General features: G+C 59.3%; 1 protein-coding gene across 3 annotated transcripts in view; it reads right to left on the bottom strand.

The window, feature by feature from the left end:
• CELF5 (CUGBP Elav-like family member 5) overlaps nt 1-14204 on the bottom strand; it is a 41958-nt gene extending 27754 nt beyond the window's left edge. For 2 of the 3 annotated variants that reach the window (XM_012769333.3, XM_075998010.1), the window contains exons 1-2: nt 13946-14204; nt 1517-1599 (exon numbers count right to left, since the gene is read on the bottom strand). In XM_012769333.3, the coding sequence (XP_012624787.1) occupies nt 1517-1599; nt 13946-14204 (342 nt within the window). The remainder of the gene's footprint in view (nt 1-1516; nt 1600-13945) is intronic. The other variant, XM_020283960.2, reaches the window with a different exon arrangement.
• Nucleotides 14205-21234: the final 7030 nt, after the last annotated feature.

The following is a 21234-nucleotide window of genomic DNA, read 5'->3' on the forward strand; positions in this document are numbered from 1 at the left end:
GTGTGCATGGGTGGATGTGTGCATTGGTGGATGAGTGCATGGGTGGATGGGTACATGGGTGGATGGGTGGATAGGTAGAAGATGGGTGCATGGGTGGATGGGTGCATGGGTGGATGGGTGCATGGGTGGATGGGTGCATGGGTGCATGGGTGGATGGGTGCATGGGTGGATGGGTGCATGGGTGGATGGGTGCATGGGTGGATGGGTGCATGGGTGGATGGGTGCATGGGTGGATGGTGGATAGATGGATGGGTGCATGGGTGCATGGGTGGATGGGTGCATTGGCGGATGGGTGCATGGGTGCATGGGTGGATGGGTGCATGGGTGGATGGTGGATAGATGCATGGGTGCATGGACCGATCAATAAATAGACACATGGATAGATGGATAGTTGTGTGGATGGACGGAAGGATGGGTGGGTAGACAAATGAGTGATGGATGGGGAGGTGGGGGGATGGACATGTGGGTGGATGGATGGATGGTTGGGTGGGTGTATAGACAGGAAAATGGGTGATGGGTGGGTGGGTGGGTGGGCAGATGGGTGACAGATGGAAGGATGGATGCATGGACAGAGGGAAGCTTCGGATGTACGGGCGGACCCAGGGAGAGTAGGCAAGGGAAGAAAGGCATAGGAACCTCAAGACAGACACAGGGAAGGAGCTGCCAGCAGGTATGACATCTTCTCACCCCAAGGTGGCCTCAGACCTGGGATACCAGCCTGAGGAGAAGGACTGGTGTGTGGGGAGGGAGGCTTCTCGGCTCTCGGTTCTTCCACCCTCTTTCATCTTCCCTGCTGGCTCCGATGAAGCCCAGAACCCAGCTCTGCACCCAGCATGGAGGGAACTGGTTCCGAGGCCCCCAAGGTCTCAGGCAGTGGAAGGGAAACTGGCGTCGGGTCTCAGTGATCCCATCAGGGAAATGGAATGAGGGAATGGGGAAGAGGCACTTAGCTGGGAGAGACTCCGAGAAGTGTTGGTAAATCTCCAGGTACATATGGATTTTTCTGGACAGAGGGCCCAAGCTTCCAGGCATTTGAATGGTCCACTATGCTTAGAGGAATTAGCCAACAGCACAAAGAGCTGATCACTACCCCACCAGGCCCTGCCCTTCCCCTCCCTGCTCTCCCCTCTTCTCTCTCTCTCCCCCTCCTCACTCTGCTCCAGCCACTCCAGCTTCCTTGCCGTGCCTCCAACATGCCAGGCGCAGTCCTGCCCCAGGGCCTTTGCACGGGCCGTTTTCTTTGCCTGCGAGTGCTTCCTCATCCTTCAGGTCTCGGCCCAATGACACTGGCACTCTGAGCCAGGCGCCGCTGTGCAGTATGCAATCTGCACGGCCACACACCACTCTGCTGGGAACTACACACACAGTAGGCACTCCGTAAATGCTCGCTCTGATGATGGTTTCTATCCCTCTGCACGCGGAATGCACAGCTGATCCCAGGCCGGGCCTCGGCCCCCATCCCAGGCCAGGAGCAGCCCCTCCACCTCCTCCTCTCCGGACACCACGCAGGACTCACCCCGGGCAAGGTCTTCTGCTCGTGCAGGGCAGTCTGAGCTTTGATGGCGGAATCCCTGGCACAGTAGGTGAGGAAGGCACAGCCTGGGGGGAGAGAGACGAGGGTGTCAGGAAACGAGCGCGCTTGCGCACCTGCGTCCACAGCAGCATGCTTCGCAGCAGCCAGAAGGTGGAGCCAGCACAAGTGCCCATCGATGGATAAACACAACCCAATGGAATATTATTCACTCTTAAAAAAGAAGGAAGCTCCGACGCAGGCCACGGCATGGAGGGACCTTGAGGACGTCGTGCTCAGTGAGAGACGCCAGACACAGAAGGACACACAGTGTGAGACTCCGTTTATGTGAAACGTCCAGAACAGGCAGATCCGCAGAGACAGGAAGTAGGATGGCGGGTGCCAGGGGCTGGGGAGTGAGTGTTTCATGGGGACAGAGTGTCAACTGGGAAGATGAGAACATTCTGGAGATGGAGGGTGGTGATGGTGGCAAAACACTGTGCATGTGCTTAATGCCACTGAATGGTGCACTTAAAAACGGTTAAAATGGCCAATTTTATGTTGTGTGCATTATACTATAATTTTAAAAGATAAAAAGAGGACACTGGAGCCACCTGTTTTGGGGGGAACAACAACCACCATCCCCACCGCGCACACCTACGCTCCCCAAAGGGTGAGACAGGGAGGGGGCAGAGAAGGCCGGGCTGTCGATGACGTCAGTGGCTGACGCTCTGAGATGCTGAGCATGCTGGGTGGGTGGGGGCGTGGGCGGAGCTGCTTCCCCGGGGGTCATGGGGGGGCACCAGTAGTCCCAAGGAGATGGGAGACCCCAGCACTGGACTAGGGTGCAGCAGACTCTGCCGCTGACCTGCACTGTGGCCTTGAATCAGGCACCACCTCTCTCTGGGGCTCAGTTTCCCCCATCAGAGAGGACGGTCCACGCATGAGAACCACAGGATGAACCCACCACGGGCGCGGGCGGGGCTTGAGGGGCTGTGGTGCGGTCACAGAGGGCAGGACCAACGAGGAGGTGAGGGGCGGGGCCTGAGGGGGTGTGGCACGGCTGCAGAGGTCAGGGCCAATGAGATGAGAGGTGTGGTACAGCCACAGAAGGCAGGGCCAATGAGAGGAGAGGGGTGGGGCCTGAGGGGGTGTGGTGCAGCCACAGAGGGCAGGGCCAATGAGAAGTGAGGGGTGGGCCTGAGGGGGATGTGGTGAGGCTACAGAGGGCGGGGCTTGATGGGGTGTGGCACGACTGCAGAGCGCAGGGCCAATCAGGAGAGGCGAGGGGTGGGGCCAGCCCTGAAGTGGTCCAGAGTGAGGCTGTGATTGGACAACACCCTTGGCGGGGGAGAAGGTGGTTGCAGGCAGGGAGTCAGGTGTCGTGGGATGGACACAGGAGTCTGGGCCCCAGCGCAGGGCTCTGTCCTCTGACCCCTGTGCACCTGTTTTGCTGCCTGTGAAATGAGACCATTGTTGGCTGCTCTGATGCCCTGGGACCTCTGGTTCCCTATCTTTCTGCCTGCCCCCACGCAGGGACCCCCTGAGCAGGAGCTAATTAAAGCTGCCTCCTGCTGAGTTGCCAGCGCCCAGCTGCCGGCTCCCACCAGCTGGGCCAAGCGGTGGGGAGGGTCCCCACCCGGGTCTGCAAGTCCCCTCAAGCCCTGGGGGGGAGGGGAGGGGAGCAGGCAGAACTTAAACAGGTTTCTAGCATTTTATTGTATTTTATTTTTAAGTGTCTCTTCTAGAATCACCAAGATTTGTAGCATTTTCAAAAACGTTTGTGGTGGGAATGGAAAACGGTATGGCTGCCGTGGGAAACAATTTGACAGTTCCTCAAAAACTAAACATAGAATTACCACATGACCCAGCAATTGCACTTCGGGTATATATTCAAAAGAACTGAAAGGAAAGAGGAAAACAGACAGTTGTCTAACAGCGTTGACAGCGGCGCTCTTCACAATAGCCAAAAGGTAGAAGCCACCCAAGTGTCCATGGATGGGTGACAAACACAACTCGGTCCATCCACACAGGGGGATGTGATCCAGCCTGAAAACGGAAGGGAATTCTGACACCTGCTCCAACGTGCATGAGCCTTGAGAACGTCATTCTGGGTGAAATCAGTGAAAAACACAAATCCTGTGTGATTCCACCCACAGGAGGTCCCTGGAGTCATCAGACCCACAGAGACAGGAAGTAGAATGGTGGGGGCCGGGGAGGGAGTGGGGAGTGTTTTATGGAGACAGAGTGTCAGTTTGCGAAGATGAGAATGTCCTAGAGACCGAGGGGGTGATGGCTGCACAACCACGTGAATGTGCACATTAATGCCGCTGAGCTGTGCACATAAAAATGGCTAAGATTGTACATTTTTTGTATATTTTAACACAATAAAAATTGTGTGTAGCAGGGGTTAATTCCTTCTTGTTGCTGTGCAGTATTTTATCCTATGGATATACTACCAATTGTCTATCCACTCTCCTGGCATTTGGGTTGCTTGCTGTTTGGGGCTATTATAAATAGATCGCTATGGGACATTCTTGCTATGGAATATTCTTGTCTCTATATTTTCATGCAAAAAGGCACATCCAGGAGTGGAATTGCTGGTTATAAGGTGGGCATAGGCTTAACTTCCATCGATTCTTTCAAATATTTTTCCAAAGTGGGTTGTACCAATGTCTAGCTTTATTAGTGCTGCATCTTCACTAACCCTTGGCCTTGCCAGCCCTTTAAATGTTAGTCATTTAATGGGCGTGTTGTTGTATGTCGCTGAGGTTTTCATGTCCATTCCTATAGTTATTAATGAAGTTGGGCACCTTGTTGCTTTGTAGGAGGTCTTTATATAGGGTCTGTGTGCTAATCTTTGGTTGTTTGTTGTTGTTGTTGTTGTTTGAAACAGAGTCTCGCTTTGTTGCCCAGGCTAGAGTGAGTGCCGTGGCGTCAGCCTAGCTCACAGCAACCTCAAACTCCTGGGCTCAAGCAATCCTCCTGCCTCAGCCTCCCAAGTAGCTGGGACTACAGGCACGCGCCACCATGCCCGGCTAATTTTTTCTATATATATTAGTTGGCCAATTAATTTCTTTCTATTTATAGTAGAGACAGGGTCTCGCTCTTGCTCAGGCTGGTTTTGAACTCCTGACCTCGAGCAATCCTCCTGCCTCGGCCTCCCAGAGAGCTAGGATTACACTCGTGAGCTACAGCGCCCAGCCATCTTTGGTTGTTGTTATATGTGACCCAAACATCTACCATTCCATGGCTTGTTTGTCTATTCTCTTCTTGATGTTTCTATTTTCATAATTTTATTCCCCAAGATCTTCCAAAAATAAAAATAATCACACTAAGACAACTAGAATTAAGGCCTGAGAGAAATCAGGTATTATAGGCAAGAAATTTGGCTTCAGGCGATTGTAAAATAATGGCAAAAAAATGTCCCCCTAGCCTGAGCAAGAGCAAGACCCTGTGTCTACAAAAAAATAGAAAAATTAGCCATTAGCCATGTCTACAAAAAAATAGAAAAATAGGCTGCATCTGTAGTCTCAGCTACTCGGGAGGCTGAGGCAAGGAGGATCGCTTGAGCCCAGGAATTGGAGGCTGCAGTGAGCTAGGCTGACACCACTGTACTCCAGCCTGGGTGACAGAGCAAGACCCTGTCTCAAAAAAATAATTTAAAAGTGTCCTTTCTAGGATTTTTTTTTTTTTTTTTTTTTTTTTTGCCTGTGGAGTCTGCAGGACTCAAAGGGTGGTGGCCCAGGGAGGCTAAGGGTGGGTTCTCTCAACAGCCTTTAAGGCCAGCAGCCCCAGACGGACAACACACGCAGGCACACAAAAACCCGAGAGCCGCTGTCCCTGGTGCTGAAATGCTCTCTCACGGCTTCCCCAACCGGGTTTCCCAGCCCGATCTCTTCTCCACCTCTCAGCTTGTCTTTTCTAGCTGGTGAAAATGTGCGATGCTTACCCATTTGGGGACAATTAGAGGCTTGATTCATAGATCCTGTCATGGGTTGAATGTTCCCCACCCCAAATCACAGGTTTCTGTCCCAATCCCCAGGACCTTGGAGTTGGACCTCTTTCAGAAACAGGGTCGTTACAGATGGGGTTAGTTGAGTCGAGGTCGTTAGGACGGGCCCTGATCCAGACACCAAGACACACGCGGGGAGAACGCCACGTGACAGAGGCAGGGATTGGAGCGATGTGTCTACACTCCAAGGAACACCCAGAATGCGGCTACCACCAGGAGCCGGGAGAAGCCTGGGACAGAGTCCCCTTCTCGGCCTTGGAAGGAACCAGCCCTGTCCACACCGTCATCTCGAACTTCTGCCCTCCAGAACTGTGAGGGGATAAATTTCTGTTGCCTGAGACACCCAGCCTGTGGCACGTTGTCACAGCAACCCTAGCAAGCTTACACGGTTCCCGCAGACTTTCGGCGGCGTTAATAAAGCTCATTGGCTTTTAATGCTAACCACCACTCAACTCTCCAGACCCAAGGGCATTATCAGGGGCCAAGGGGCACAGGATCCCTGGAGAGCAAGAGATCTGCTCAATGGATTAAAATTTCATAATAACTAGATCTGCCTCATCACAGCTCTCTTGGGAGGGAGGGAGTTCCCCATCCCTGGAGGTAAGCAAGAAAAGCCTCCCCAGAGAGGAAACCTCACCACTGGGGAATCCTGAGGGTCCCTCCTCACACTGAGATCCTCTGCCCTCTGCCCCAAGATCCGACCCGTTGGAGCTTCATGACTCATAATATTATAATAACAATGATATTTGTGGATTGAGCATGACGCATGTCACAGGACACTTTGCCCACATGAATCCTTTGAGTCCTCAAATTAGCCCAAGAGAACACCACCCTTATTTCTAGTTTCATCCTCATTTTACAGATGGGGAAACTGAGGCACCAGCCATTGACAAAACAAGACTGCCATAAACAACCTCAGTATACTTATGGCAATATAGGAGGAAAACAATATTTAAAAAATAAAGAAAGTGGCAGAGTGAGGCCTTGGGCTCAGCCCTGCATGATCCCGGCCCGCAAGGCCACTCCTCCCTCCAGCCCCGGGGATGTTTTTTCTGGGGAAGTGACTCTTTCTCTGCGACCTCTCTGTAGCAACGGGTCCCTGCTCAGCCCGGGGACGTGCTTGGTGACAAAGCCGCGTGTGTGGTCATCCTGGGGCCAGGGAGGGACGTGGGATTGGGGAACGGGCAACGGGCGGCTCTGCCCGGAGTGTGTGGCCAGAGGTGGGAGCCGCCACCGGAGGGGACGGGGTGAAGGGCCGCGGGTGGAGAGAAGGACCCCGGGACTGGCTTGGATGGTGGGGTGTGAATGCTGGTCCCCCCAAAAAACAGTATGCCCATCCTGGACCTGCGCTGTGGCCTTATTTGAGACAAAGTGCCTTTGCAGATTTGAGGATGTTGCGATGAGATCATCGTCGATTAAAGTGGGCCCCAAACAGGAGCAGGGGAGGCAGCACCAGGCGCCGTAGGGACAGAGGTTCGTACCGGTTTTGTTTAGGGCTGGGTCCCCAAGGCCTGCACGATGCCAGGCACACAGAAGGTGCCCAATAAATACTTGCTGAGGGAACTGAGTTACTCTGTGCCTAAACTGACCGGCTCAGATCCAAGCTGCTCCGCCGGAGGACAGCGAGCACATTCTACTCATTCCTGCCCCTGCTCTGCCCGCCACACCCTGCATGCAGTCATCCGCTCTCTCCTGAGCACCTATTATGACCAGCTGTGTACAGGAGAGACAGAGACAAGGAAGACACTGCTGTTTGACTTCTTCTGTCCCCCAGCCAGGGCACCGGGCTCTGTCTCAAACCCCTTTGATCCCGAACCCCCCGTGTGCTGGGGTCCCACACCCTTGGTCTTTCACCTCAGCTCTGTCACCTCATGGTGAAGGACGAGGATCGAAGCCAGCCCAGTGCCTCTCTGCTGTGTGATCTTGGGCCAGTCACTTAACCTCTCTGAGCTCTCACTCTCTCATCCACAAAACGGGACTCACAGTATCACGCACTGAGCAACACACAAGGGCCTCCCTTCTCTGCCATCCGCCTCTCCTCCTCCGTGCTCTCAGCCCGAAGCCGTCCCTCCAGTGCTGGGACGGCAAGGCAGACAAGGCCTCTCTGCCTTCGCCTCCGCCCCAGCCTGACACATGCGGCCTTTGAGGGCTCATTCAGGATCCCCATCTCTCACCCGCCGGCCTCTTGACCCACCCCACAACTTTAGTCCCCATCGTGACACCAGCGCGTCCTCTACCCCTGCACTTACCCACCTGTCCGCACACCTGTCCACCCGCCCGCCCACCCAAACGTTCACGTATCTGCCTGTCCACCTATTCATCCATCCATCCATATCTGTGCATTTACCCATCCGTTCACCCACACGTCCATCCATCCGTGTGCCCATCTGTCCTCCTACCCACTCGCCCATCCCCCGTCCAGCCGTCCATTAGTATTTCGTCCATTCATCCACTTCTCCGTCTACTCATCTATTTCTCCACCCGCCCACGCATCCATCCATCCTCTTGTCCTCCCGTTCGTCCTCCCGTCTGCCTATCCACCCACCTACTGATCCACCCACCCACCTACTGATCCATCCGGCCAGCCAGCCAGCCATTAATATTCCATCCACCCATCATCCATTCATTCATCCATTTCTCCATCTACTCATCTATTTCTCCATCCATCCATCCATCTAACACCTACTGATCCACCCACCCATCCATTCATCCATCCAACCACCCACCCATCCATTCATCCATCCATCTATACACCTACTGACCCACCCACCCATCTATTCACCTACTCACTCATCCACTAATCCATTCAAGCCTTCCAGCCACCTACCCACTTTTTTTTTTTTTTTTTTGAGACAGAGTCGCGCTTTGTTGCCCAGGCTAGAGTGAGTGCCGTGGTGTCAGCCTAGCTCACAGCAACCTCCAACTCCTGGGCTCAAGTGATCCTCCTGCCTCAGCCTCCTGAGTAGCTGGGACTACAGGCATGCGCCACCATGCCCGGCTAATTTTTTCTATATATTTTTTGTTGGCCAATTAATTTCTTTCTTTCTTTTTTTTTTTAGTAGAGACGGGATCTTGCTCTTGTTCATGTTGGTTTCGAACTCCTGACCTTGAGCGATCCGCCCCGCCGCGGCCTCCCAGAGTGCTAGGATTACAGGCGTGAGCCACCGCGCCTGGCCCACCTACCTACCCAGTTTTTCATCCATCAAATCCACTCATGCAGCCACTGAGTCACTGCTATCTACCCATCCATCCACCTGCCCACCCGTCAGCCGCCCCTCCCCACCCTCACACCTTCCCCTCCCTGAAGCCTTGCACGTACGTCCACACGCTCCACTCCCACACGGGGGCCGGACACAGCCTCTGCCCTCAAGGAGCTTGCACGTCCGTGATGATGACCACAACCCCAGACCAGCCGGACTCTTTCCAGATCAACGTCTTCACCTGCAGCCGCTCCCTCTGGCCCGGCCACCTTTAAGTCCAGCATCAGAGGCTCTTCAGGGTCCAGCCTGTGATTGCTCTGCAGCCTCACCTCCCACGCCTCGCCGAACTCCTCCTCTAGCCCAGCCTCACAAATTCACCTTCACACCTCCAGCCTCTGCAAATCCACTCCCCGGCCCATATGCAGGGGGGCAGAGACATCTCCCTTATCTTGTTCACTGCCATGTTCCATGCCCTTCACAGGGCCTGGAACACAATAAGTGTTTCTGTGACGGCACAAATGAGATTCTTTCTCTGCCTAGAAAGCTCCTAGTGATCCTTCAAAGCCCCATTTCTAATGCCCCTCCTCCATGCAGCTGGATTCCCCAGGCAGAGCCCCCACTTCCTTATCCAGTTACCTCAACCCTGCATCCCTCCGTCTGCCCCGGCCTTGACCACTGTGGCCACAGCTGCTGATGTCCGGCCCCAGCTTAGCTCTCTCTTGCCCAGGACAAGGCACAGCCCCAGAGGGCTTTCAGGGAGTGTTAGCTGAACGAATAAATGAACGAATGGATGAACAGAGTCCTACCAGGTGTTTGCAGTGGCCAAGGGCTCACGTGCCAACATGAGGCCTCACATAGGCTTGTTTCAGGGACAGCGTCCTGAGTCCAGCCCCGATGCCAGACCCGTGGCAGATGGGGACCCTGGGGCTCAAAAGACCGTCTATCCTTCCCTCACGACTCCCCAGAGTTCAAGCTCCTCTGAGCCTTTGCATAGATGGTTCCCTCTGCCAGGAGCACCTTTCCCTACCTTCTCGCCTTCAGGTCTTAGTGCACTCACGTGACATGCCCAGCGCCCTCCGGCCAGGCACACACTGTGTGTCCAGCGCCATGCCAAGAGCGCCATTGCCAGTTCAGTCCTCCCCTGCCCAAACAGGAGGCCCCACCGAGACTCAGAGAGGTTAAGATACCCGCCCGAGGCCACGCAGCCGGCAAGATGCGGAGAATCCACATTCATCTCAATGGCAGGCTCTCAACCCTCTGCCAGCCCGCGCCTCCTCCCGGGAGCCCTCCGGCCTCCACCCCTGCAGGGCCGGGACCTCCTCTGGGTCCTCACCGCCAGGTGCCTGTCTCCACCATCACAGCCCTGGGCTCGACGCCGCCACACCTGTGTCCTCAGCCGTCGCCCCCTCCACGCCGAAATGTGGGGGAGGGGTGTCAAACAGATTTGATCTGCTCTGCCCAACTCTTGTGTCCCGGGGTCTAGAGCAGGGCTTGGTACACAGCAAGTGCTCAATAATGGCTGGTCACATGGATGGAGGGATGACTGTCCAGCCCACTCCCTTGTGAATCCCATAAGGGATCCCTGCTCAGGACGGCTCTGCACAAATGCTGGAATACAGTAGGCGTTCAATAAATGTTCTCTGCCCGAATGGCAGATGGGCGGAGGGGAGAGGGCAGAAATGATGTCACAGTCACAGGTGTGAGCATGAAAGTCTATTAAGTAAAGAATAGGCAGCTGGGGAAACTGAGGCCCAGAGAGGGCCATGCGTAGCTGGAAGCCGCAGCGCCCCAGGTGAGGGCCCCCTCCGTGCACACTCAAGCCAACTGGCCTCTGGTGACTCAGCCCCGCCCCTGCTGCTGTCCCCGTGGTGGCCACCAGGAGAGCAACTGCTCGTCCGTCCCCCTATGCCAGGCCCGGCCGCCACCGCCGTCTCCCTGGGGCTGGCGTCACACTCGGAGTGTCACGCCTCAGAGCTCAGCCTGCCACAGCCTCCCCTCCTCCCGCCCGCCCGCGGGAGCCGCCAGCAGCTGGCGCTCCCATGGAAACCGCGGCCCCAGCCGCCGGCCGCCCCCCAACCTGCACCGCCCGGTGCCACCGCTTTAACACAAACATCGTCGTTAACATGCAAACGCACACGCGAGGGCCATGCACGGGCCGGTGGCGGCGCCTGGGCTCGCACCACACGCGACCCGGGCGGGGGCAGCACCACGAGGTCCCAGTGCCGGGGACAGGGACGCCACAGGGACGCGGGCTCTCAGGGCACCTGGAGGGAGGGAGGGTCTCCGGGCAGGGACTGCAGCAGGGCAGGGGGAGCCCCGACCCCAGCCTCCAGGTCCTGGCCGGCCGCTGGCCTGGGTGCGGGTCCTGCCTGGGGAGCCCCTCGCCCGGAGCAGGCAGGCCCGGGCTGTGGGTAGGGGTGCAGGCCTGCGGCCTCCCTGTCCCACCCCTTGGCCGTCTCCCTCCAACCGGCTCCCTGGCTCTGTCCCTCCGTCTCCGTCTCTCTCTTAAAAACAAAAATGCCCAGGGCCAACGGCGGTGGGCCTGCCCTGTTTTGGAGAACTGTCCCATGCCCGCCCCCTTGCTGGGGACAGACCTGCTGGCTTCTGGTGGGCTCAGCACGGCCCCTAGGAATCGTGCTGCCCTGTGCCACCCTCGGCTGTGGCTGTCACGGCCCCTCCCGTCCTAATGCCATCTTTGCAAGGGCCTCCCTCTCGGCTTGGGGGCCTGTCACCACTCTGTCACAGACAGAAGGCCTGGGATGAGGGCAGGTGGGTGATGATGGCCTCGCTCTGGCCAGCCCTGGCACCTCCTGTGTGCTTCTCGGGGCCTCAGTTTCCCTGATATACCTCTGACGCCTCAGCGGCCATCCTCCCACAGGGGGTGACACGGCTCCGTGCATGTATGATGGTGCCGAGTGGCCTCCCAGCGCCGGGCGCCTGGAGCCAGGCGACCCTCAAGGAATGTTTTCCCCCTGGCTCTTGCCCGGCCTCCCAGGACACCCCAGCATCCGGGGACCCAGAGGCTCTGGGGGCACGTGCTGCCTACGGGGGGACCCCGCTGCTCTCGGACGGCACCATGTCACCTCCCGGCCCCCCACAAAGCAAGCCAAGACAGACACGTGTTGGCAAGAGGTGGCTAGACTCACCCCCCTCCCCTGGAACCCGAATTTCCTCATTCATTCTTCACCGCCCTTGGGCTGAGGCCCAGAGAGGGCGGCCACTGGCCGGAAGCCACACAGCTGAGCCTCAGTCACAGGCCTGGGTCGCAGACACTGGCCCTCGAGACGTCCCCACCTCCCGGGCCCCCCTCCGCGCACCCCTGCCAAACAGCCAGGCAAAGTCCAGCCAGGCCCCGCGTGGGGGGCAGGGGTCCCCTCCCCAGAGGACGTGAAGCCCCTCCTCGCTTCGCCCAGTCCCCGCATCGAGGGGACACGAACAGACCCAGGCCCCCTCATAAGCGGAGGGCGGGGGCCGGCTGTCGGGACGCCGTGCGTCTAAATTCTCACCCTCCAAGGGAAGTCGCCGGTGGGAGAGACCCCACGGCGCCCCGGACCCCGACACTCCACCGACGCCAGCCTGCTCGGTGGACAGCAGGGAAACTGAGGCTCCCTTGCCCGGGATTTCCACAAGAGGCTTAACAATGAGCGGCGGGAGGAGCCGCCTCCACCCAGCTGTGCCCCTGACCCGGACTTGCCAAAGGCCCGTCCACGCAGCCTGCCGGGCCACGTGGGCTGCAGGGTCCCCCCCGAATCGTTCCAGAAACAGGCGCTTCAGACATGCGGGGGGTGGGGGGTGGGAAAGGCCCTCCAGCTGTCCACAGACCCAGAGCTCGACCCGAGACTGCGTGCGACCCCCTCTCCCTCCCAGGCCACACGGAAGAGTCGGATTTTTCAGGCCCAATTTTTTTTGGAGGGGCAGAGTGATGGTTGGCTTTGAAAAGAGGTAGGGGATGGAGAGAGGGTTTCTCCCCCGCTTCAAGATGCCAGCTGGAGGGGCCGGCTGCTGAAGTGACAGGCCTGGGCTCCATCCCACCAGACCCTCCCTGTGGCCTTCCCAGCCTTGTCATTCATTCATTCTTTCATTCATTCATTCATTCATTCATTCATTCAATAAACATGTATCCATGCTTACCATGCATGCAACCAACCGCTGTGGGCCCTAAATAGGTCACAGGCCCTTGTCCTGCCCCAGGGCCTCTTCCGGGTCTCGCAAGGGGATGGGGGCCCAGGGGTGTCCAGCACAAAGCCTTTGAAGTCCCCACCCCAGGCCCTAACACCTGACAGGAAGCCTGTCACAGCCGCCCAGATCGGGCGCTGGGCCCGCAATCCAGCCAAGGGCCGGGGACTCACACGCCACGCCACCGCTGGGCGCCCTCCCTCCAGGGATGCCACCAAAGGGCCGGTCCGGGAGGTGGGCTGGCCGGGCAGGCCTCCCCCTGGGCTCTGACGCTGCCCGCACCTCCCTCCTCCGCCCTGCCCTGCCCTGCCCGGGTTTGGGCTCTGCCTAGATGGCCGGTCCCAGCTCATTGTCTCGGTCTCCAGACCCCCCAACCGCCGGCGGCCGGCCACTGTGAACTTCAGCCAAAGGTGGACCCAGGGAGCGCAGGGCAGAGACACGGAGGGGTGGGAGCGGCGGACCCCAAAGAGCTGGGCCAGGGGGTGGGCAGCTGGGGAGAGGGGGACATTTCAACCGCCCCCACCCCCACCCCAGAGCCGGCTCCGCTGTGGCCGCCCCCTACCCCCTCTTCCTTTGTAGTTACCGATTAGCTTGGGGTCCTGGGCATCTGCGCCCCCGCGTCGCGCGGCCTGGCTTTGTGCAAATGGCCAGAGCAACGGAGTGCAGAGGTGCAAACTTCCCCGACGGGCCTGGCCGGGGTGGGGGTGGGGGAGGCGGAATGAATGGGGCGAGGGCGCGGGAAGGGGTGGTGGTCCGGGCGGCCCCAGCGGCAGGGGCCGGAGAGAGCGGGCGAGGGAGGGCGCGGGGTGGGGGTCGGGACGAGGGGAGCGAAGGGCAGGGTGCAGGCGGCGGAGACGGGCGGGAGCGAGGAGCGGAGGGGAGGCAGCAGGGGGGCGGCTGGGAGCTGTCGCGGCCCGAGCGGGAGGGGCGGGACGTGGGGGCGGAGGGCGAAGCGCAGGAACGCGAGGTGGGAGGGGGCGCGCCCACCTTTGTGCATGCCGTGGGGGCGCCCACCTTTGTGCCTGCCCCGGGGGTGGCGCCCACCTTTGTGCATGCCCGTGTAGGGGTCCTTGAGCACCGTGAGCTCGTAGATGCGGCCGAACTGCTCGAACAGCGGCTTGAGGTCCTTCTCGTCCAGGTTGCGCGGGATCTGGCCCACGAACAGCTTGATGGCGTCCAGGTCCTTCATGCCGTCGGGCCGCCCGCCGGGGGCCTCGGGCGCGCTGCCGCCCACGGGCGAGGGCCGCGGCTGCAGGAGCTGGGGCTGCCGCCTGCGCGCCTCGCCCTCCGTCAGCCGGGCCATGGCGCGCCCGGCGCTCGCGGCCGCGCCTCCTCCTCCTCCTCCCGCCTCCTCCCTCCGCCTCCTCCTCCCGCCTCCTCCTGCTCCTCTCCCTCCTCCTCCCGCCTCCCTCCTCCCACCTCCTCCTGCTCCTCTCCCTCCTCCTCCTGCGCCTCCTCCCCTCCTCCTGCTCCTCTCCCTCCTCCTCCCGCGCCTCCTCCCCTCCTCCTGCTCCTCTCCCTCCTCCGGTGCCTCCTCCCCTCCACCTCCTCCTCTCCCTCCTCCCGTGCCTTCCTCCTCCCACCTCCTCCTCTCCCTCCTCCCGTGCCTCCCTCCTCCCACCTCCTCCTGCTCCTCTCCCTCCTCCCTCCTGCGGAGCTGCCTCCCTCCACCTCCTCCTCCCCTCCCTCCACCTTCTGCACCTCCTCCCCTCCCTACTCCTCTTGCTCGTCCTTCCTCCTCCCGCACCTCCTCTCCCTCCTCCTTCTCCTCCTCCCCCTCCTCCTCCGCCCCTACCCACACCCCCTGCGGGCTGCCGGCCCCCCAAGCGCAGGGAAACTGAGGCTGCAGCCCCACAATGCACCGGGGAGCACAGGGGCGGGATGCTAAGGGGGGTCCTGGCACTCTCTGTGGGGACTTATCGATAGTGGCGATAAGCAGTGACAAGGAACACGGCTCCCACAACACCTGGGGAGGAGCCAGGAGCGCCCGGCCCCAGCGGGTGCCCAGCTATAGACGGTGTCCTGGCGCTGTAAGTCGGTGATGCATCAATAATAATAACAGCAGCAGCAGGAATACCCGCTCCCAGCTCGACAGCAGAAATATCAAAATGAGGCTGCATTCACAGCTCACTGCAGCCTCCAACTCCTGGGCTCAAGCGATCCTCCTGCCTCAGCCTCCCCAGTAGCTGGGACTACAGGTGTGCACCGCCACACCTGGCGAGTTTTTTCTTATTTTTTGTAGAGACGGGGTCTCACTCTTGTCCAGGCTGGCCTGGAACTCCTGGCCTGAAGTGATCCTCCCACCTCGGTCTCCCAGAGTGCTGGGATTACAGGCACGAGCTGCTAGCCCAGCCATTTATAACTTATTTAATAAAAATAGCAATATTCTTTGTCATGTGCAGCTACTGAAGAAAAAAAAAAAAGAACACGAAGAAAAATTTTAAAGGAAAAAAACAGCAATAATTGTATTTACATCAACCAGAAGTAATACTTTTTAAAATTACACTTGCTCTGTGAGCATTTTGTTCAAAATATTTCAAAATATATTGATACATTTGGGCCAAGTGCTTATTGGGCACGTGGTCAGCTCTGCTTGAAACTCCCCAAAGATGTTCCAAAATTAAAGCCCAAGTCCTTCCCAAGGCCCACCAGGCCCTGCACGACCTGCCCTGTCTCCTCCCCACCCTCCACTCCTCCCTCTCTCCCCTCCTCACTCTGCTCCAGCCACACGGGCCTCCTCACTGTGCCTCCAACACACCAGGCTCCGTCCTGCCCCAGGGCCTTTGCACGGGCCGTGCCCCTGCCTGGGACGCCCTTCCCCAGACAGCACATGGCTCACGTCACTCCCATGTCACTTCCTCTTCCCACCTTATCTAAAATCACTCAGCCACCATTTCCTCCTTTCTCAGCCTTTCTTTTTCCTCCTTGGCATTCACGCCCATTGTAAATTGTATTTTATTTTAATGGGGTATATACAGACTTGATACTGACAAACCACATGGCTCTTCCCATGTGCCAGGCTCTGTGCTAAGTGCTCGGCACGTGGTAGCTCATTCAATCCACACAACAGACCCAAGGTGGGTTCGGATAAATGAACAAGAGCCTCTTAGACTTCTAGGGTCAGGGTCAGGGTCAGGGTCAAGGTCAGGGATAGTGTTAGTGCAAGTGCAGCAAAGGAACTAGTGGAGGCTTAAGAAGGCAAATTCAGGGAAGGCTGAACAGAGGGGATGACCTTCCAGTTAGGATGTCACTGGTGTGTCACGTGCAAAGGCCCTGGGGCAGGGAATAGTGGGGAAAACGGAGGAACAGCAAGGACATGAGTGACTATGGCAGTGGCCGGCCGGAGACAGTTGTCCCTGCTGGGCCAGAAGGGACGGCTGCAGGGAGGATCGCCACACCCCACCCTGCACTGAGCCACATACATGAAACATTAATGCAACCGTCAGGGCCGGGACGTGAGCGGTGCAGGTTAGACACTTGCCTCGGATGTGAAATTCACATGGCAGGTACCAAGAAGTTCTGTAGTCAAGATAAATAACATCACACCGTATGGAGAGACTGCATGACAAGGGACGAGGCTCTGACACAGGCCACAGTGTGGCGGGACCTTGAGGACGTCATGCTCAGTGAGAGACGCCAGACACAGAAGGACACAGCGTGAGACTCCGTTTATAGGAAATGTCCCCCTGTTTTACAGAGGGGGAGCGAACTGAGGCCCAGAGAGGTTAAGTCATTCATGCGGGGTCACACAGCAAGCACGCTGGGAATTAAACCACGTGCCTCATACCCTCTCTGCTCATGCCTCTTCAGGCAGCTGAGCCTCAGTTTCCTTATTTGCCAAGTGGGATAAAAAGAGAGAGAGAACAGGCTGGGTGTGGTGGCTCATGCCTGTAATCCCAGCACTCTGGGAGGCCGAGGCAGGAGGATCGTTTGAACTCAGGAGTTCCAAACCAGCCTGAGCAAGAGCGAGACCCCATCTCTACTATAAATAGAAAGAAATTAATTGGTCAACTAAAAAAATATACAGAAAAAATTAGCCGGGCATGGTGGCGCATGCCTGTAGTCCCAGCTACTCGGGAGGCCGAGGCAGGAGGATCGCTTGAGCCCAGGAGTTTGAGGTTGCTGTGAGCTAGGCTGACACCACGGCACTCACTCTAGCCTGGGCAACAGAGTGGGACTCTGTCTCAAAAAAAAAAAAAGAGAGCAGGCGACGCCCCGGGTGTGGATCGACGAGCTCCGACGTGGGCTTGGCGTTGAGCCTGCGACATGCTTGCTGCCCAGTAATGGCCGTTTGTCACTGTGCGCCGGCAGCCCCCGGCCGCCCCGATGGGGCAGAACACCAGGGTGAGGGGCGGTCAGGGGTCCTCCCACGACGTCCCCGTGCAGTCCCCGGTGCCACGGCAGTCCCCGGCGCTCGAGCCCCCCCCCCCAGGCTGGTGGCGCCAGGCCGGAGCCAGGCTCCGTCTCCATGGAGACCCACGCAGGACGCAGGATGCGGGAGCCCGTGGGCCGCCAGCGCGGGAGAGGCGCTAACGGGAATCAGAAGCGAACGCTGCCAGCCCTCCCGCGAGCCAACACGCCTGTTTCCCCCAGTTCCTTCCTGCTTTTTCTTCCACCCCAAAACAACAAGAGCCCGGCGGAGCTCGGGTCTCCCTCTGGGTGCTTCAATCCAGCCTTGCGCCTCCCAAAGGACACCCACCCCGGCATTCATTCCTGGACAGGGCAGGGCGCCTGGGAGCGTCTGGAGACCCCAGGGCCGGCTCTGCGACTTGTTTTTAGCCGGAGGAAATCTGGTCACCACCGGTGTGACAGCAGGAAGCCCGTCCTGAGGGCTGTCGTTGGGGAGCAGAGACGGGGATGCATGTTTCCTCCTACACCTGCCCCAGGGCCTTTGCACTGGCCACTCCTCGCTCTCCCGCGAGACCGGCTGGACCAGACCACGGTTTCTCCCCTCGCGCTGCTGCCGAGTGGGTGCGATGGTTCTCTGGGGCGGGGCCGTCCTCGGCACTGCAGGGCGCTGAGCAGCGTCCCCGGCCCCGCCCCCCCCCACGCCGCGAGCACATCAGAAACATCTCCAGCCATCGCCAAATGTCCCCTGGCAAACAGATCACCCCTGGTTGAGAGCCGCTGTCCCCCAGAGTCCATGCCCTCAGCGGGGCGCTCCCTGCCTGCCCGTCTCAGAGACACCCGTGCCCTGCTGGGCACCTCAGTAGCTACTCACGACCAGGCGAGGCGTCACCTCCTCCCGGAAGTCCTCCCTGCTGCCCCAGCCTGCGTGTCCGCCCCCACTGCTCTGCTCCCCACACCCCCGCAGCTGACGACGGCTCCGTCTGCGGGGACGGACACCTGTCCCGCCCAGGGACAGCACCCTGCACGGCTCAGCAGATACCCGGTGACCCGGTGCACGGGCCTCAACAGTTAAAGTGACTTGAGAGCCTTTTTCCCCCTCCCCTCGTCTGTGGATTTTTCTGTCTTCTTTTGCATGTTTCTCCTCTTCCCACGTTGACTGTGAATCGCTTAGGAATCAAGAAAGTCTGAAACTTCAAAACAGGAAGGAACGGGCCGGTGTGCAGTGGCGGGGTCGGACGCGGCCAACTCGGCTGATTCTCTTCCCTTCGGCGCCCGGCGCGGCCGGAGGTTCTCAAGCCGACTGGTCCGCCACCAGTGTGCCCCGTCAATGGCGACACTGACCGATCACTCCGCACGTGCCGGGCGCCGCGCCAGCCTCGCACACGGCGGGGACCGCTGTCGTCCCGCTTCTCGGAGGGGCAAGCCCGGGCAGCCAAAGGTCCCCGGACGCGGCAGCGTCTGACATCTTCCACCTCCCTGTATCTGGCCAGATCTATGGGAACCGCTACTGTTTTTTTTTCCTTCTTCTACAATTGTGATCAAATGCCCATCACAAAATTTGCCATTTTAACCATTTTTAAGTGCACAGCTCAGCGGCATGAAGCACACTCGAGTTCCTGTGCAACCGTCACCACCCTCCACTTCCAGAACTTTCTCACCTTCCCAACTGAAGCTCTGTCCCCATGAAACACTCCCTCCCCAGCCCCCGGCACCCACCACCCTGCTTCCTGTCCCTGTGGATCTGACACCTCTAGGGACCTCCCGTGAGTGGAACCACACGGGACGTGTCCTTCTGTGTCTGGCGTCTCTCACTGAGCACGATGTCCTCAGGGTCCCTCCACGCTGTGGCCTGCGTCACAGCCTCGTCCCTTTTCACGGCTGCGTGATACTCCAGCGTGTGGATGGACCGTGTGGAGTTTATACAGATGCTCCGGATTTTACGGTTTGCGGGCTACGTGGTCTCTGTCGCTTCCACCAGCTCCGGGCTCTGCCACTGCCGTGGGACAGCCCTCAGAGACGACAGGGACAGGGACGGCCACATGCCAATAAAACTTCATTTACAAAAACAGGCAGTGGTGCGGGGCGCAGCCTGGGGGTCACAGTTCACCGCACTGCAGCCCGGGCCACAGAGCGGGTCCCCGTCCCTAAAGTCAACACGCTGATAAATAAATAGACATGCGCCAGTTATGCCTAGAAAGTGCTGCTTATGCACAAAAATACTTTCACGTTTTTATATATAGCGGAACGGATCCTGCCACCCTATTTCCAAAGCGAGCTTCCGCGGACGCACGTCCGCCCAGACTCGCTGGGAGAGGGAGAGTGAAAAAATACCAGCGCGTTGGCGGAGGTTATCTCCGCCGGCTGGGCTTGCCGTGACACCCTCTGCTTGGGGACGGTCGAGGAACGCCGCGAGAGACAGACGCCCGCGCGTGTGCACAGGAAGGTGCCGGCGGGCTCTCCCCTGCACCGCGAGCTCTGCCCAAGGGGACAGGAAAAGGCCACCATCGTCCCCTCTCAGCCCCACCGGGCTCCTGGTGGTCCCGTGGGGCCCCGAGACCAAGAAGGCCAAGGCCCTGGGGTCCCAGAGCTCCCAAGCTAGGACAGTGTGGCCCAGGGAGGCACAGCCCCCCAGCCACGCAGGCCCTTAAGGCGGCTCCGCAGGCCCGGGCCGCCCGGCCCCTCCCCGAGGAACAGCCTGCTCACGCGCCGGGCAGAGGGGCGCTGGGTCCAGGCCCCGTCCCCAAATCCCAGAGGGCCGTTTGAGAACAGGCAGCTTTGACGGTGTGGGGGGGTGTAGGAGTCGCTCAGGAAGCCTCGAGTCTGGCCCCACACACTGGTTTCCAGAAGCATCTTTGGAATACATAGGACAGGATGACCCAGTCCCCTCTGCCTCCACCTGGTCCAGCCCAGCCCCACCCACGCCCCAGTCTGCCCCCACAGCAGCCACCAGAGGGCGCCTGTGAGCACCTGGGCCAGGGCCCATCCCTCTTCTGCCCACAGCCCTCCATGGCTCCCACCTTCCTCAGGGTCAAAGCCCAAGTCCTCCCTGCAGCCCTCCCCTCCTTTCCCTCCTCACTGTGCCTCCAACACGCCAGACGCATCCTGCCCCAGGGCCTTTGCACGGGCAATTTCCCCACCTGAAACACCCTCCAGGTTTCTCCCCGGCTGGCTCAATGGATGTCTCTTCTGCCCAGTCCTCCCCTCTGCTCCCCACACCCTTGCTTTCCTTCGCTGTCCCCCGCGCCCCAGAACACCAGGTCCGTGAGGGCAGGGACCCTTCTGTACAAAGCCCCAGCGTCTCAGTGGCAGTGCGACTGGCGTTTGTTGAATGAATCAGAGAACTGGGCAGGCTGGGTGGGGTGTCAAGTACCAGGCAGAACTGAGGGGGATGAGCTCTGGGTCCCCGGCCGCTCCATGGACCCCAGGAGACCCAAACGCACTGGGGACTGTGCCCCGCCGGGACCTCCCTGGAGCCTGGATGGGGAGGGTGGCAGCCTTCACGCAGCCCAGCGGGCCCCGTCCTGGGTGGACAGCGCCCCCAAACTCCCACCCACAGAGCTACAGGACGCGGCCTTCTTGGGGAAGAGGCCCTTCGCAGAGGCCGCTCGTGCGGCCGGGCCCTGGCCCAGCGTCTCTGGAACTCGAGACAGAGGGCGGCCAGGTGGAGACAGGGGCAGGGACGGGCACAGCCAAGGGAGGCCCGAGGCCGCCAGAAGGCAGAGGCAGGAAGGACCCGTCCCTGGAGCCTCCAGAGCGGGTGAGGCCCTGGCGACACCCAGGACCACGAGGGTCTCTGCTGTGGTTTGAACCTGCCAGGTGCGTGGGGCTTTGTCACGTGGGGGCCCCAGGAAGCGAGCGCACCTGTTATCCCACCTGGCCGCAGGGGGCAGGCCACGGCAGCGCTCAGCCCTCCCCACACCCCGGGCAGCGAGAGCCACCTCGAGTGGGCACAACGGAGTCCTCAGGGCCAGGCCGGGCCGTGG

The sequence above is a fragment of the Microcebus murinus genome, chromosome 27 (assembly GCF_040939455.1).
Source record: "Microcebus murinus isolate Inina chromosome 27, M.murinus_Inina_mat1.0, whole genome shotgun sequence".
NCBI classification, from domain to species: domain Eukaryota; kingdom Metazoa; phylum Chordata; class Mammalia; order Primates; family Cheirogaleidae; genus Microcebus; species Microcebus murinus.